Raw genomic sequence first — 13,910 nt, 5'->3', positions numbered from 1 at the left:
GCCCCACGGCCGGTCCCCTGAGACTTTCCTGTCCTCGCCCACCCCGGGTGGGTTGTTTTGATTTTTGGACTCTGTTCTGTTTTCGTGTCTGGCCCCCCGTGCCTGTTTCCCCCTCTGCTCGCCCGAGGAGGGTTGTTTTGTTTTCTGGTTTTTGTTTTTGGGCGTCTGGTATCCGCCCTTGAGGGGGGGGTACTGTTGGGATCCAGAGGTTGCCCACCAGAGGGCGATGTGGATCCTTCTCCTGGGAGCTGGTTCTCAGCGCACAGCTGCTTCCCATCAGCTCTGCTCATTAACCTCTCCCCATATAAGCTGTGTGACAGCTTCACTCTGAGCCGGATCGTAGCATGTGTTACCCACAGCCATGTTCAGCCTTGTGTTTCCTAGCCATGTGTTCCCAAGCCATGTAGCATGTCTTGCCATGTTAGCCACGTTTTGCCACGCCTTGCCATGTCCGTTTCCTGTGTTACTCTGCCTGCCTGAACCAGCGAACCCGTGAGTTTTCAGTTTAGTTTTTGATCCCTGAGTTTAACCTGTTTTCTGTCCTCTCTGCCTTCCAGGGCAGATTACCAGTGTTCATAAATAAATATTGGACTTTACCCTGCCTCTGAGTCTGTGAGTTCTGCATCCTTGGGCTAGCAAACCAACCACGCATCATGACAGTTATGAGACAAAGTACCTGAGTAACCATTCTATCAAATACTTTTTGACTTATGTGTAATTTTCGGTGTTCTGCTTTTTACTTTTACTTAAATGAAAACAAATCTTAAAGTAGTGCTAATCTTTTGGAGATTCTACTCACGTTTGTTTTTTTTTTTTATTACATATGTGTGCTATCTTAATTAAATAGTCCTAAACTTGCCATCAGTGCTGTTAGTGACTCAGTTTACTGAGGAATCTCCTATGAGGGCATTATTGTTGCAATATTACTGCATTTACAAATGTGTTCGGAGAGTTGTGTGTCTGTATCTTGTTTCGTGTCTGCACAGTGGGATTTGAAAATGTGCGAGATTTGTGTTTCCAAACAAAAAATCTGCAAAGATTTAAAATAATGTGTAATCGAATTTGCAAATATGTAAAAAATACACAAATCTGTATTCAGATCTACAAATGTGTGCTAAGATTTGCAAATGTGTACATGACGCAGCCTTTGAGCAAGTGAGCCTGCGAACCTACACTCAGGGCAGAAAATCCAGATATTACACATACGAGTCCTCTGTACGCATTTGCAAATCTCACACGGCAGAAGCATTGCAAAAATTGCGTGTGTAAATACAGCCTACTGAGAAATTGCTTGACTTGTAACCAATGATTTGTCTGTATTTCTTGGTGTTGAAGCGAAAATACATCAGACATAAGTGTCTCTGTGTGTTTACAGACTGATCTACACATTTTTAGATCTTAGTATGCATTTGCAAATTTTAGTACATATTTGCAAAACCAAAAGTGTTACTAAGTGTAATTTGTTTATTTGGACTTTTAGCACTAAACTGGAGAAAATGTGTACCCTTGTAAAGTAAGGATTTAGGCTGAATTAAAAGTGCAGGGCAGAGTGTTTCATATCAATGTTAAAAAAAAGAAAGAAATCAGATCAGATCAGATTATCTAAAAAAATGTAGATGCAAGATGCAAAGGCATCAAACACTGCAATTCAAATAGAACTGTATTTACATTTTAATGCGAGGTCAATCAAGATCCACAGATCTCATAAAAAAACATCAGTAAAATACTTCAGAGGAGTTTAAGATGAGGCAGGCTATGAAAAATGAATGGAGATAACAATGAATTAAAACCATTAATAATGAAATAATAGACTGAATTTAACAGCTAAGCTCAGGTTGATTATGCACATCAGAGGGTATGATGATAAATATGTCGCTACACCTGCTTTTCCAGTTCCCATTCATTTATATTCACACTCAGGGAGCAGCTTGCTTTAGTACAGCCAGAACTGTCATAGAACCACAGAGACTGCGGGAAACTGCAAGGAGGTGAGGAGATTCTACGAAAGCAAAGGGAAGCGAGATGGGTTACATGTGAAGGGGAGGGGAGAGTGATGATGAAGAGATGATAGATGACATGGGCATAGGAAGGCTGGGAAAGAAGAGGAAAGAGGTCCATTAGGTGTATGTAAGCGGTTAATGAGGAAGGGGGGAAACATAAAGCAGAATAAATGAGTGTGAGAAAAATTAGATAACAATATGGAGATGTAACATTTACCAAAATTCAGGAATCTTTATTTCATCTTTCTTTGATGGTGTTAACATATGCTTCCATTGAAAATAATATCAGGATTTGAAGGAATAATAAGAGATACTGAGAGAAAAAGATGAATGATAGATACTGTAGCAAGAGAGATGGAGTGAAACGAACATAAAGATAAAGAGAGAACGTTTGGGATGTAGGAGGTGAGATGGTGAGCAGATGTGATAAATGGAAAGAATCACTGGAATTTTAATAACATTGAACATTAAAACTTGTCAGTTTGTTTAAATGTGTCTCATCTGCATTACTCCCCCGCACATTGCCCCCCCATACTCCTAGCCCAGAGTTAACTGCATGATGTATATTTCACTGTAAGGACCGTGGGGGGTCAGGATTTTTCCACTGCACTGCAGTTGTGGGTGGCATATATTATTTAGTAGCTGTTCATATTCTTTGACTGTTTGTTTACATCCCTCTTCTCCTATTTTGAGCAGCAACAATGATCCTGATGGGACTTCAGAGGTTATGACAGGTAGCTGAAGCAAAATCAATGTCTTAAAAGTCATGCAAGATGATTTTGTTACTGATCCAAGCGTGAATAGAACAACTGCCTGAAGTCAGGGATCAAATTCTTCAAAAGCAGGGTTTACGGTTTGGATAAACACTTTAGACATCTGCAACTTTTCACATTTAATCTTGTCATTTCGTAGAAGTCAAAGGATTATTTTGTAATTTTACACAACTGACCAAAATAAACAGTAAAACGTCATTGTGAAATAAAAGGAAAACAATATATTGTTGCAAATAACCTTTGCAAAGCAAAAACTGAAAGAGTTTAATTTGCATTTATTTGGATTACTACTGCTGAAAAACATCCAAGGCTCCTGCCTTATAAAGTCACTCAGTTAGTAACTGTAGTTTAGCAGTGTTTCATTTAATTTCATTTCAATTTAGAACAAAAATATGGATGCTCTTTGAAAAAATAAATGATAGAAAGTGTTTTCAGGGATACATTTGTGAAGTTTAAAAGTACTTCATGGTTAAAAGACGAGAGTTTTCAGAGTTTCTAACTAAGGAAAACCAGCTGATAGGGAGGACTCATTGAGTCTCTGCAATCCCTCGCACTAAGCATGCATCTAGCGACAGTGGAGAGGAAAACTGCCTTTTAGGAAGAAACCTCAAGCAGAACTAGGCTCAGTGTGAACAGCCATCTGCTAAGGCCGACTGCTTTTCATGATTAATACTGACATAAATGAAATTAGAACTGAAATTAGACTTAAGTGACGATTACATCCCTGACATTGGGTGGAACTTGTTTCTTTAGGGCTTTATACTTGGGAACAATGACTTTAAATTCTACTCTAGATTCAACAAAACAACTGAAGTAAATCTGATCCAGTAAAATATTTTGTGATCCAGTAAGTCTGCTTTAAAAGTTCTAGTTTTTTTTATTTTGTCATTTTATCCCTGCCATCTTTACTCTTCACTACTGTACATGTTTCTCTCCCATCACCCCTACAAGATAATTCTTCTTATAGTTGGAATGTGTAGATCCAAGTTTTGATTTACATAATGACCTGCATCAGATTTTAAAGTTATTTATTAAAAGCAAGTTTGTTGAACGTTTTTTATTCCTGTTTCTTTCTCTGTTGATAGCACGACACGCCGTGACCTGTCTGTTGTGCATCTGGCCTCTCAATGGCAAACTGCTGAGACAGTCTTCTTGCTGCTGAATATTAATAACACAAAAAAAAAAAAAGATGTCAGTCACTATAAATTACAGCTGCTGCTGTGGATGTTCATGATGAATTGGATTACAACATTAATAATGTTAACACTCTATTTTGCTGAACACTTTTGTTATAGATATTTTTAACGTCAGTTCTTTTTAGTGTTTATCTTTACTAATAACTTACTTTTAAGCATATCATTCTCAACTTTAATTAATCAAAGCAGAGATTTAAAATAATTCATTCAATAACCTGTTGATAAAATGGATAAAAAAATAAATAAACAAATCCCCAATCTGATTTCAAGATAAATTCACCAACAAGAACAAAACTGAATATATTTGAGGTACCTAACCAAACTTAAAGCTATGTAGCGCTACACACAAAGCATATTTATGACCTGTTTTCATGTGCAAATCTTGTATAATTGTAATTTCTATTTAGTATATTATTTTGCTGAAATCAACAATCCCGTTTTTCTTTATAAAATGTCCAATTGCTCTGCATCCTTTACAGTGTTGCTGTTGCCTATTTGTCATTTCCTGCTCCAAATGCTGTGCTCAGATATCTGTAGCTGTTAAAAAGAGCATCAGATAAACTGACCATGAGAGTTTACATTTTCAAAGCAATCCTTACAAAGCAATCTAACAATCCTGAAGAAATAAAAAAACAACACTAAAAGTGTTGATTGAGGACATCACAAAAGTAGAACCACTGAAAAATGTTAGCTATGTGATCAAAACACCTTTTCAAAACATCCAGTAAAGATGAATACTCTAGACTTAGACAGACTTTATTGTCATTTTGTACACAGAGTGTATACAAAACCAGCAGCTGTGCTTTGTAAACATAGGACTGTATATGATTTACAGTTTCCAGCATTCTGTTTTTTTTTTTTTATAAACCCTGTTTTATACAACATTCAGCAGTCTAATGGCAGTGCGGAAGAAACTGTTCTGGAATCTGCTGGACCTGCATCGGATGCTTCGAAGTCTCTTCCCAGTGGGACACAGGGAGAACTTTAGCAAACTGCCCTAGAAAATGTGTCTGCCAAAGCCAGATATGAGTTTAGTAATTAGCGTAGCTGTGGGTCAGATGTCTACAAAACATGCAAAGTTGGGTAACCTGTGCATGACATGTAGTGATAAGTTAATATCGAAGCACGACTAAACTATATTGAGAGACATGCAAAAAACAGACTGGGAGGTATGCACATCTCTCAATCCCACTTGTGATTTAGCTTTGAGCAGCATATGAACATCTAAAGCAGAATGTTGTTGAAGGGATAGGTTAGATTAGGTTAGTGGGGAGTGGCGGCTTAGTGGTTTAGGGCATTGTGCTTAGGTTCCTGAGGTTCTGAGTTCAAGCAACACTCCCACAGACTGTCACTCTGATGTCACACAATGGCAGCCCACTGCTCCCCAAAGGGGATGGGTTAAATTCAGAGAGTTAAATAATAAAAAATAAAAAGCTGAAAGGTTTTGAATATAAAGTTAAGTGAATTGTTCACAGTGTGTAACAGAAATGGAAAAGGTTCACTGCTGTCATAGAGCCTCCCGCTATGAGAAACGGCCAGTACTAGGAAAAAAGTAGTTCCGGTACTGAATGGGGGCACTTTTAACCAAAGGTATTTAAGCTAGAAAAACTATTCATGTGTTTTGTTAAACTATTTGAACAATGTTAAAACATCCTATTGCTATCAATTAGCACCATTCCACCGCATAGTGGGATGGATCAAGTAGCTCAAGGTGCAGAATACGTAAAACATATTTATAAAAAAGAACTTTTAGGTCAGCCCTATACAGCTCAAACACCTGTTTAGACTAAAAACACAGCCCCTCATCTCAGCAGATGTGAACAAGTAGACATCTTTTCTTAATCAAAATGTATGATGGAGAAAATAATGTTGACAAAGCATAAACTGGGGAGCACTCTTAAGAGGTTTGTGGGAGTTTTTTTTTTTTTAAAAAGGCCCTATTATTTTACCCCTAGAAGGATTGTTTCATGGTCCTACCTCCAGCACAGACATTGGTTAGCCATCTCTTTCTCTTGAATGTGCTTCACACAACTTCATGTTCAAAAACCTTAACTATCCCTTTAATATTGTCACTGGGATTGTTAAAGCTGATCTGATCCTTTATTGATTAAGTAATGGTTATATATCATGCCTCTGTTTCTTTCTTTTCTACTTTATCTCAGTTTGGCCAGTTTTGTTCCTTGTGCCTGTTTCTTTACTTTTAGTTTTTTTGTTTTTTTACTTAAATGTATGCAACTTTATAACTGTTTTTTCGTTTCTCATCACTGGTTCCTTTAAGTTCGAAGCATTGCTTCTGTTCTCTCAACCATGCCCATTCCTTGTTTCTTCCAGGGAAGTGTTTAAAGTGTAAGTTGCTTCTGTTCTCTGGAATCGGATCCTTACACTAACCGACAAAGACAAAACATTATCTCAACACTTTGGTACTGAAAGCTTAAGGGATAAATTAAAGCAAATTATATTTATTTAATACAGCCATCAGCTCTTTTTTTAGTGTTGATGTGTGTATACTGAACCTGTTTGTGTTTGTGTGACAAGGTGTCAGATACAACCCCAAGAGAAATTAGACAATTCTGTCTGGTCTTTAATTATCCTCCAACTACATTAGCCATCACCTCAGAGTAGTGAATGGGCTCCACTGAGTGTATCTTTGCAAATTAATGAGATGAACCACTCAGTCTGTGGGACTAAGTGCAATCTTGACTAAATTGAAACTTGTTTCAGGAAGTAATTTTGTTTATTTTATTCAGTCGAGCCTCCCTTCTTTTAAACTAACTGAGACAAACAATTTGAAAACTCTGTAAATACCGAGTGCTAATGTGAACCGCAGGGAAATATGTTATGCTGTTAACCGAAAAACCACATCCCCTAAAAACAGTCTTCTCAGTATTAATTACAGAACTGTTTAGCATCACAGCACCGAGTTTACCTTACCGGTAACTCACTATTTACGGTGTTGGTAAGACATGTAAACCAATGCTAATCGGCATCAATGCCATATTAATGTTTTACTTTTAGAGACATTTTTGAGTATTTTTTTCCCAATGTTAGAAAATCAAATAACGGCAGCTTTAGTCAGAATTGATTCTGTATTTATTCCGAAGGTTGAAGCTAAAAGATGGACATGGCAGGATTTTCAGATGAAGTTGATAAGATAGAATTTTTGCTAGAGCTTCATTTTGATAAAAGTCCCTTCCAAAAATGTAGACAAACCACAAATATTTAAAATCTAAAAGATGACTGAATATTTGACTATTCTTCTTAAAACACAATGGTTGGTTGGTTTATGTTTCAAATGTGAACTATTCAGACTTAAAAGCAAAGCATTTTTGTCTAAATCAAGGTGAAGAATTAAAACTTAGGAAGAGTCTATAATTTTCAAACATGGTGGTTGGAAGCATCAGTCAGATGGTCTGCCAGTGGTTCTTCAGCATAAAAAAAAATGGGGTAGATAATATAAGAATACCACGGAATTTTTCCACTTTACCCGAAATAAACAGCTAGACAGTCATAACTAGGACAGCACTGGATTTATATAAATGAGTTTGTACGTCACTGCCTCAATATACTTAAAATTAAATACAGCTTTCTAAAATGTATTGACATTTTTGTCTAAAATAATTTACTTTTTTCTTCCTAACATAAAGAATAAAAAATATGTCTATTGAAAGACATTTCATGGCCATGTTCAAATTGAGTGGCAAGTCATATTCAATAAACTACAAGAAGCTTCTGGTGAGGCTCGTATGTTAACATAAAAGTGCCTTAAATACGAAACCTTCAATCAGATAGTTAATATAGTTTAATGCATAGGTCAAATCTAAAATAGTAATATTAAATGCTGTGCTTTTATTACCTGATAACAGAAATGTTTTAATGAGATTTTTATGTATCCAATATGACTGCATACATTTTTGAATAGCACCCAGTTGTACTGTAACAGTTCCTCCCTCAACGACCTCAGTGTTCTTCCCCTTTCCTTACCCTGTCTTAAGGTTCTCAATGGCCTCCTCCACGCCTTTCTGGTTATTGCGAATCATATACTGGTGCATGCTGGGATAGTTGGAGCGGATGTTCTCCTCAGTGCTCCCGTTCGGCACCGTACCAAAGCGCAGTGGTGGGTACTGCTCTGTCGGGTGCTGAAACTGCACAAGAGGAACAGGTGGGCAGAGATTAAAGTGACAGACGGGAGGTGTGAAGTAAAAAGTGAGTCGCTGGAAGAAAAAAAGAAAAAAATCAAGCAGAGGAGTTGATCCCCGCTGCAGGATGAAATGCTAAGAAGATTCTAAGTCTGCACTTTCAAAGAGAGGCCTTGGTGCTCAGATTTTCTGAAGAGCTTAGATGGAGTTTAATAAAACATGCAAAGTTTTAAAATGTTATCACAGCATGATGCACTTTGTGGCTTCTAATGCCAATATCCTGTGAAGAGCAGGCGGCTAAATAAGGAACATCTCTACTTTGTTTTTCTAAAGCTATGAAAAATAGCAGCCAATTATACTGTAGCAGCTTTTAATCATTTGTACAAATGTTTTATTTATTTACCATAAAGATAATTTATTATTTTTACTGCGTTCACTTATATGATCCCATATAGAGCATTAATTTGTGTATTGCTTTTATCTGCGCTATCTGTTGAAGATCCTACCTTCTTATCAGACAGTCCTGACACTGTGTCAATATACTCCTCCTGGATCATGAAGGCAGCCAAGTTTGCAGTGTAGGAGGCCAAGAAGATGACAGCAAAGAAGGCCCAAACAAGAACCTGGACATGGAGATAATTGGCGAGGAAAAGAAAGGAAGGGAGAGTTCTTTACAAATATGGAGACAATTTTAATATCTGGACCTGCAGCTGAAGATCTGTATTAAACTGTGTGTCATTTGTCAGTTAATCACTTCTAGCCTCTAAATATGTCACTTAAACCTGGCAAGTGTGTTTTTAACTGAGTGTATAAAGATCATATAGTAATTAGATTTGCCAAATGGTGATTTTTTTTCCAAAACTCTGGTTGCCTGAAGGAAACCTTGGAACTCAGCAATCACATATTTCTAGTCATGGTGAAGTCTCACTCACAAAGCATTGTCTAGTTTCAGCTCAACTAATTTATCAGTATAAATCTGTTAGAATATGAAGATGCATGCTTTGGCTGTGACACAATGTATCTATATTCAATCAATTTATTTCTGAGTAAAAAAGAAAGAAAATAGTCCTAAATTTTGGTGAAACCTGCTCTGTTCACTGTTTATTCTTTATTATTTCAGTTGTGAACCAGAAGCTTAACCAGACCGTCCCCAAAATACTGATTATGTTCAGAATCAGAATCAGAATCAGGTTTATTGCCATTGTTAGTGAAGGAGTTCACAAACTAGGAATTTTTTGTGGTACAATCGCGCAACATGAAACATATAATATGGAATAGGTAATTAAAATTATAAAAATATCTAAAACACTGTGGGTTTAAGGCATGCAATAAAATAGACTAATATATACACTTAAGATAAAAATATGGATATAAAATATAAAAAGTAAAATAGCATCTTACAAGGAGTGCAAATAGAGCAGTGTTGAAGAAGCTCTATATTAATAATGCTAATACTAATACTACTACAACTAATAATTACAATTATTACAACAATAACAAAAATCAGAGATCAAACAGAGATCCCTTATGGAACATTCACTGCTGTGTCCAAATCAAAAATATGCCCACTTCTCCTGATTTTTCCAATTAAATTTGTTCTAAATATTACACTCTGGAAATACTTGACAAAAGATAATCATGATTTTTCCAAAATTCCATAGGAGAGCCTCTCATAGATAGCAGGATTAGAATAACAGAACGTCTGAAGCTATAAGCACTTAGCATGAAAATGTAGCTATTCAGAGATCATGCTTTCACTGCCCCACATCAGTGAACTCTGTTGACTTTAAGCCCTAAATCAAGTAAGAGATGTGGATTAGTCTATGCACTAGATTAATTCTTGCCATTGGCAATTAATGGGGTGTTTTGTTTCTGTTCCTGTAAAGTTCCTTTTCCTAATTTCTACTAAAGCTTAGGAAAAATGCTGTAAATTCATTTTCTTTTACAGAATAAAAAAAAATCTTTACACTAGATATCTTTAAAAATACATATAGTGAAACTTAAAGAGTCTTATTGAAGAAGCACAAATATTACTACTTTGTAATCTTCTTATAAAACATTTTTTTTGCAAGCTAAAATAACCTTTACGACACTGAGTTCTTGATAGACGTAATTAAGCAGCTAATGAGCTGTAGAGATGATTAGGTTTGCTGCAAAAAGCACTTGGACTGACACTACAGGCAAAGAAAAAGACAAGTTGAATCTGTCAGTGTATTCTGAGGGCATGAGTGTGACCTGCAAGTTAGAAAATAAAAAGGAATTGAAGGAAAAAAGTCAGCGATCAATTAAAACCAAAGCCATAAAAGATAGATTAGCACAAAGCAAGCCAGTTAAATGAAAGGTAAATCTGGTGAGTCACATAGAGGTTTTACCATTATCTTGCTGGTGGTTCCTCTGGGATTTTCAACGGGAACAGAGTTGTTAAAAACCAGAGCCCAGAGCAGCCACACGGATTTCCCAATGGTAAACTTAGATCCACCCGATTCTGGAAAGAAGATCCATCAAGGAGGTTAGATTGAGGCAGTGTTTGGGAAGTAACATTTGAGGAATGCACCAAAAATATGGGGTTACAAAACTGAAAAACAAAAAGATTATTCATGTCATCTGAAATCTAATGATGTACTTAAATTCCTCCCTTAGGTTACTAATCAAAATACATTTTGGATGCAGCGTTTCGTTGACATATCTAGTGAAGGGAGACTTTCAACAGTTTTTCTTAGATATATTTATTAAACATATTTGTAATTCCACTGTTCTGTTAGTATATGGATTTTATTTGAAATTGTGATATTCCTTTTAAAAATGTAATAAAACATTTCTTGCTTTAAGATTATAAATCCTTTTCTACAGTATATAGCAGAGAGACAATAATCTCAAGAACTAATAATGGTTCACTATCAATCAGCTTTATGGTGAACTAAATTAATAAGGAAAATGTTCTTATTAAAAAAATTTTCTAATAAAAAAAAACTTTAATATTCAATCTAGTTATTAAGGAGGATATTAGAATATATTTCTTTCTTCCAATTCTTATCTGTGGACCTTAAATACTAAACATTAACATGACTTATTGAGCAATGTGCTCCTTTTTTTTTTTTTTTTTTTTTTTTTTTTTTTTTTACAGTGGGGTAAACAAAAAATATCTCAAAAAACAGGAACAGTAATTACAGTAAAAAATAAATTACTAAAAAAAAAAAAAATAGAAATATCTTACCATTAGAAATTGAGATATCAAAAGATATAAATAATTTATAACAATCTTATAGTCTTTTTCCACATTTGTTCAAGAAGCTACTGAAATTAATTTCTTCACTGATAATTTACTGTATTCCAGTGTGACAAGATTTAGAAGTTTATTTTAATAACACATAAGAAAGAAATTACATATAAAGTTGACGTGATGTTTAAGATTATGGAAACTATTCATATACATTTTGAAATAACACATTTTGCTCTTCACACAGGTGCTATATTTGCAAAGTTAAGTATTGACTAAATAAAACATTTCTGAAAAATCATATAAACCAAAAAGAAGTAGAAAAAGTTACTTTTTTAAAAAGTGAAAATTTGCCAAACCTTTTTTTAGTCCAACAGTAAGAACAGTGGCAGTTAACATGCACCAAGAATCAACTGATAAATACATTAGGTGTCTTTTTTATATTTATACTGTATGCTGGTTCTGCCCCTCTGCAGTCAGATTTAATGTAAGGATAAAAATCTGACCGGGAGGCATCCCTTCATTGTTACTTAGGGGTTATATGGTTTCACTATGATGCATTGTTAGTTTTTTCTCCTTCACAGCAAAAGTTTTCAAAAGTTTATTGCATGTCAGGGATAATAATAAGTGCAGATTTAATTGAAAACAAAATAGAAAAGTGTCCAGGGGTTAACTCAAGATTTAAAAAAAAAAAATAGGATAAACCATTCATGGCTCTTTTGACTACATTATTATCATGTTTTCTTTCAATCATATATAAAATAATTTTTAATGATCTGAATTATTCTGTAAAATGATTGCAGATGGTCAAATGTCAATAATAAACTAATATATGGTAGAAATGTGTCTAAATCATCTTCCTCAGTGTTTGCTTCACATCATATATATATATCTATATATATATCTATATATATAGATATATATATATATAGATATATATATATATACATATAAGTCATGCTGTGGAGTGATTGCTTTGACTTGTGCAGTTAAATAAATAAATAAAATTAAGAAAAATAGGTCCCTTTGCATAATTTGTTCAAACGTCCCCCTCAAATCAGCCCCCCCTTGCTTCCTTAACTGACAAATTGACAAGTAAGTAATAATAGAGTAAAATGAGCAGTGGCGGTGGGTTGATTGGCATGCCAATCCTGGAGGGACTCCATCTCTTACTCTTGGCGCTCTGCAGGCTGCGGTTATATCCCACGGGGCTGAAGAACTCAAAGATGAAGACGGTGACAGCCACCACTGACAGGCACATCACAAACATCATCACCCACACTGCTGGGCTATAGGGCTCTGCAACACACAGAAGAACACACAAAAACCCATGCAAAAATCAGATCAAGTATAAGAAAAGTATCTGCCATCTACAAAGAGCTGCATAACGCAATGGAACAACACACACTCACACGTGCTTCTTTATAAGAGATTCAGCTACATATTCTATGTTAACTGCTCTGAATCTAAACGTTGATTTCATCTATATTCTGTATAATTCAGCTACAATCAAATGGAATATTGAGTTAATAAAATATAATGTTAAGTTTTGTCCTTTAAGCACAATTAGAAACATTGTTTTTGTTTTAAATATATCATGCATAATCACCACTTTATGTACCACGATTCATGACTCAACATTTTGCTTCTGAACTTCTAAGAAGTCCCTTTTCCACACCAATAATAATGTTTTCCTTTGGAGAAACCTTCACTTAACTATTTAAACTTTGCCAGTGGAGGATTTTCTTTCATTGGGTGGATCAACAAAATAAGTGGTACTCCTAATTGTCAATCATAATCATTCAGGTGATATGTTTATGAAATTATACATTTTTCTACACATGTGCAATTTCAGGTGTATATATGTGTTGAGCTACGGTTTCAGACAGTCATTGAAGCTTGCCTTTTTTCACTGCGGCTCTTTGAAAATGGCAGAGGGTCATATGAGAAAAAGTGTCTACAAAGTGTATGAGAAGAAAAAAAAGGCCTCAGAAGAGGCAGATATATCCTGGAATGCTTTGCGCAGAGAGCTCTCCTTGCAAAGCATTATGTGATTTGCTGTCACAGCAGCGTGCTGTTGCCATAGGCTGTCACTACCCGACAGCGGCGACTAATAACAAAGATGGTGCAGGCACAGTAAGGGGAGGCTAAATCACATGACCAACGGGGAGCAAGAAGTAGTGATCCTCTGTCCGAACGCTCAGTTAACTAAGTTCACAATAAAGTCCAGGTATTTTGGGGTTAGAGCGTATGTTTAACTTTAAGCAGAGCATGCATGACGAAAAATGGGCATGTGCATGCTCTCGCACACAAATAATAGGCGTTCCATCTCAAGATTGGGTCATGGTTGTTCATATGCATTTTTTTTTTTTTTTGCAAAAATCCTCCACTATACCTTTAATATAGTTACACAGAAAAACAAGAGGCAAAAAAAAACTAATCTGATAGAGAAGGTCTGCTAAACAAGTGATAGCATCTTTAATTTTTTTCAGCGCAGCAAGATGGTTTCACTTAACAAGATCTCTGCAAACAGGATTATTGCGTAAAGTTTGACACACAAAATAAAAAATCAACTCTTGAAACGAGAT

At 35.6% G+C, this 13,910-nt stretch overlaps 1 protein-coding gene across 1 annotated transcript in view; it reads right to left on the bottom strand.

Moving 5' to 3' along the window:
- grin2da (glutamate receptor, ionotropic, N-methyl D-aspartate 2D, a) overlaps positions 1 to 13,910 on the bottom strand; it is a 277,394-nt gene that overhangs the window by 39,487 nt on the left and 223,997 nt on the right. Inside the window, exons 11-14 of the mRNA XM_038302815.1 lie at positions 12,496 to 12,621; positions 10,478 to 10,590; positions 8,612 to 8,728; positions 7,951 to 8,111 (exon numbers count right to left, since the gene is read on the bottom strand). Of these exons, the coding sequence (XP_038158743.1) occupies positions 7,951 to 8,111; positions 8,612 to 8,728; positions 10,478 to 10,590; positions 12,496 to 12,621 (517 nt within the window). The remainder of the gene's footprint in view (positions 1 to 7,950; positions 8,112 to 8,611; positions 8,729 to 10,477; positions 10,591 to 12,495; positions 12,622 to 13,910) is intronic.

This window comes from Cyprinodon tularosa, unplaced genomic scaffold, assembly GCF_016077235.1.
Source record: "Cyprinodon tularosa strain WSP-4 unplaced genomic scaffold, ASM1607723v1 ctg5, whole genome shotgun sequence".
Taxonomy (NCBI): Eukaryota; Metazoa; Chordata; class Actinopteri; order Cyprinodontiformes; family Cyprinodontidae; genus Cyprinodon; species Cyprinodon tularosa.
The sequence above is the reverse complement of the archived record's forward strand: the minus strand, read 5'-3'. Positions and strand labels throughout refer to the sequence as shown.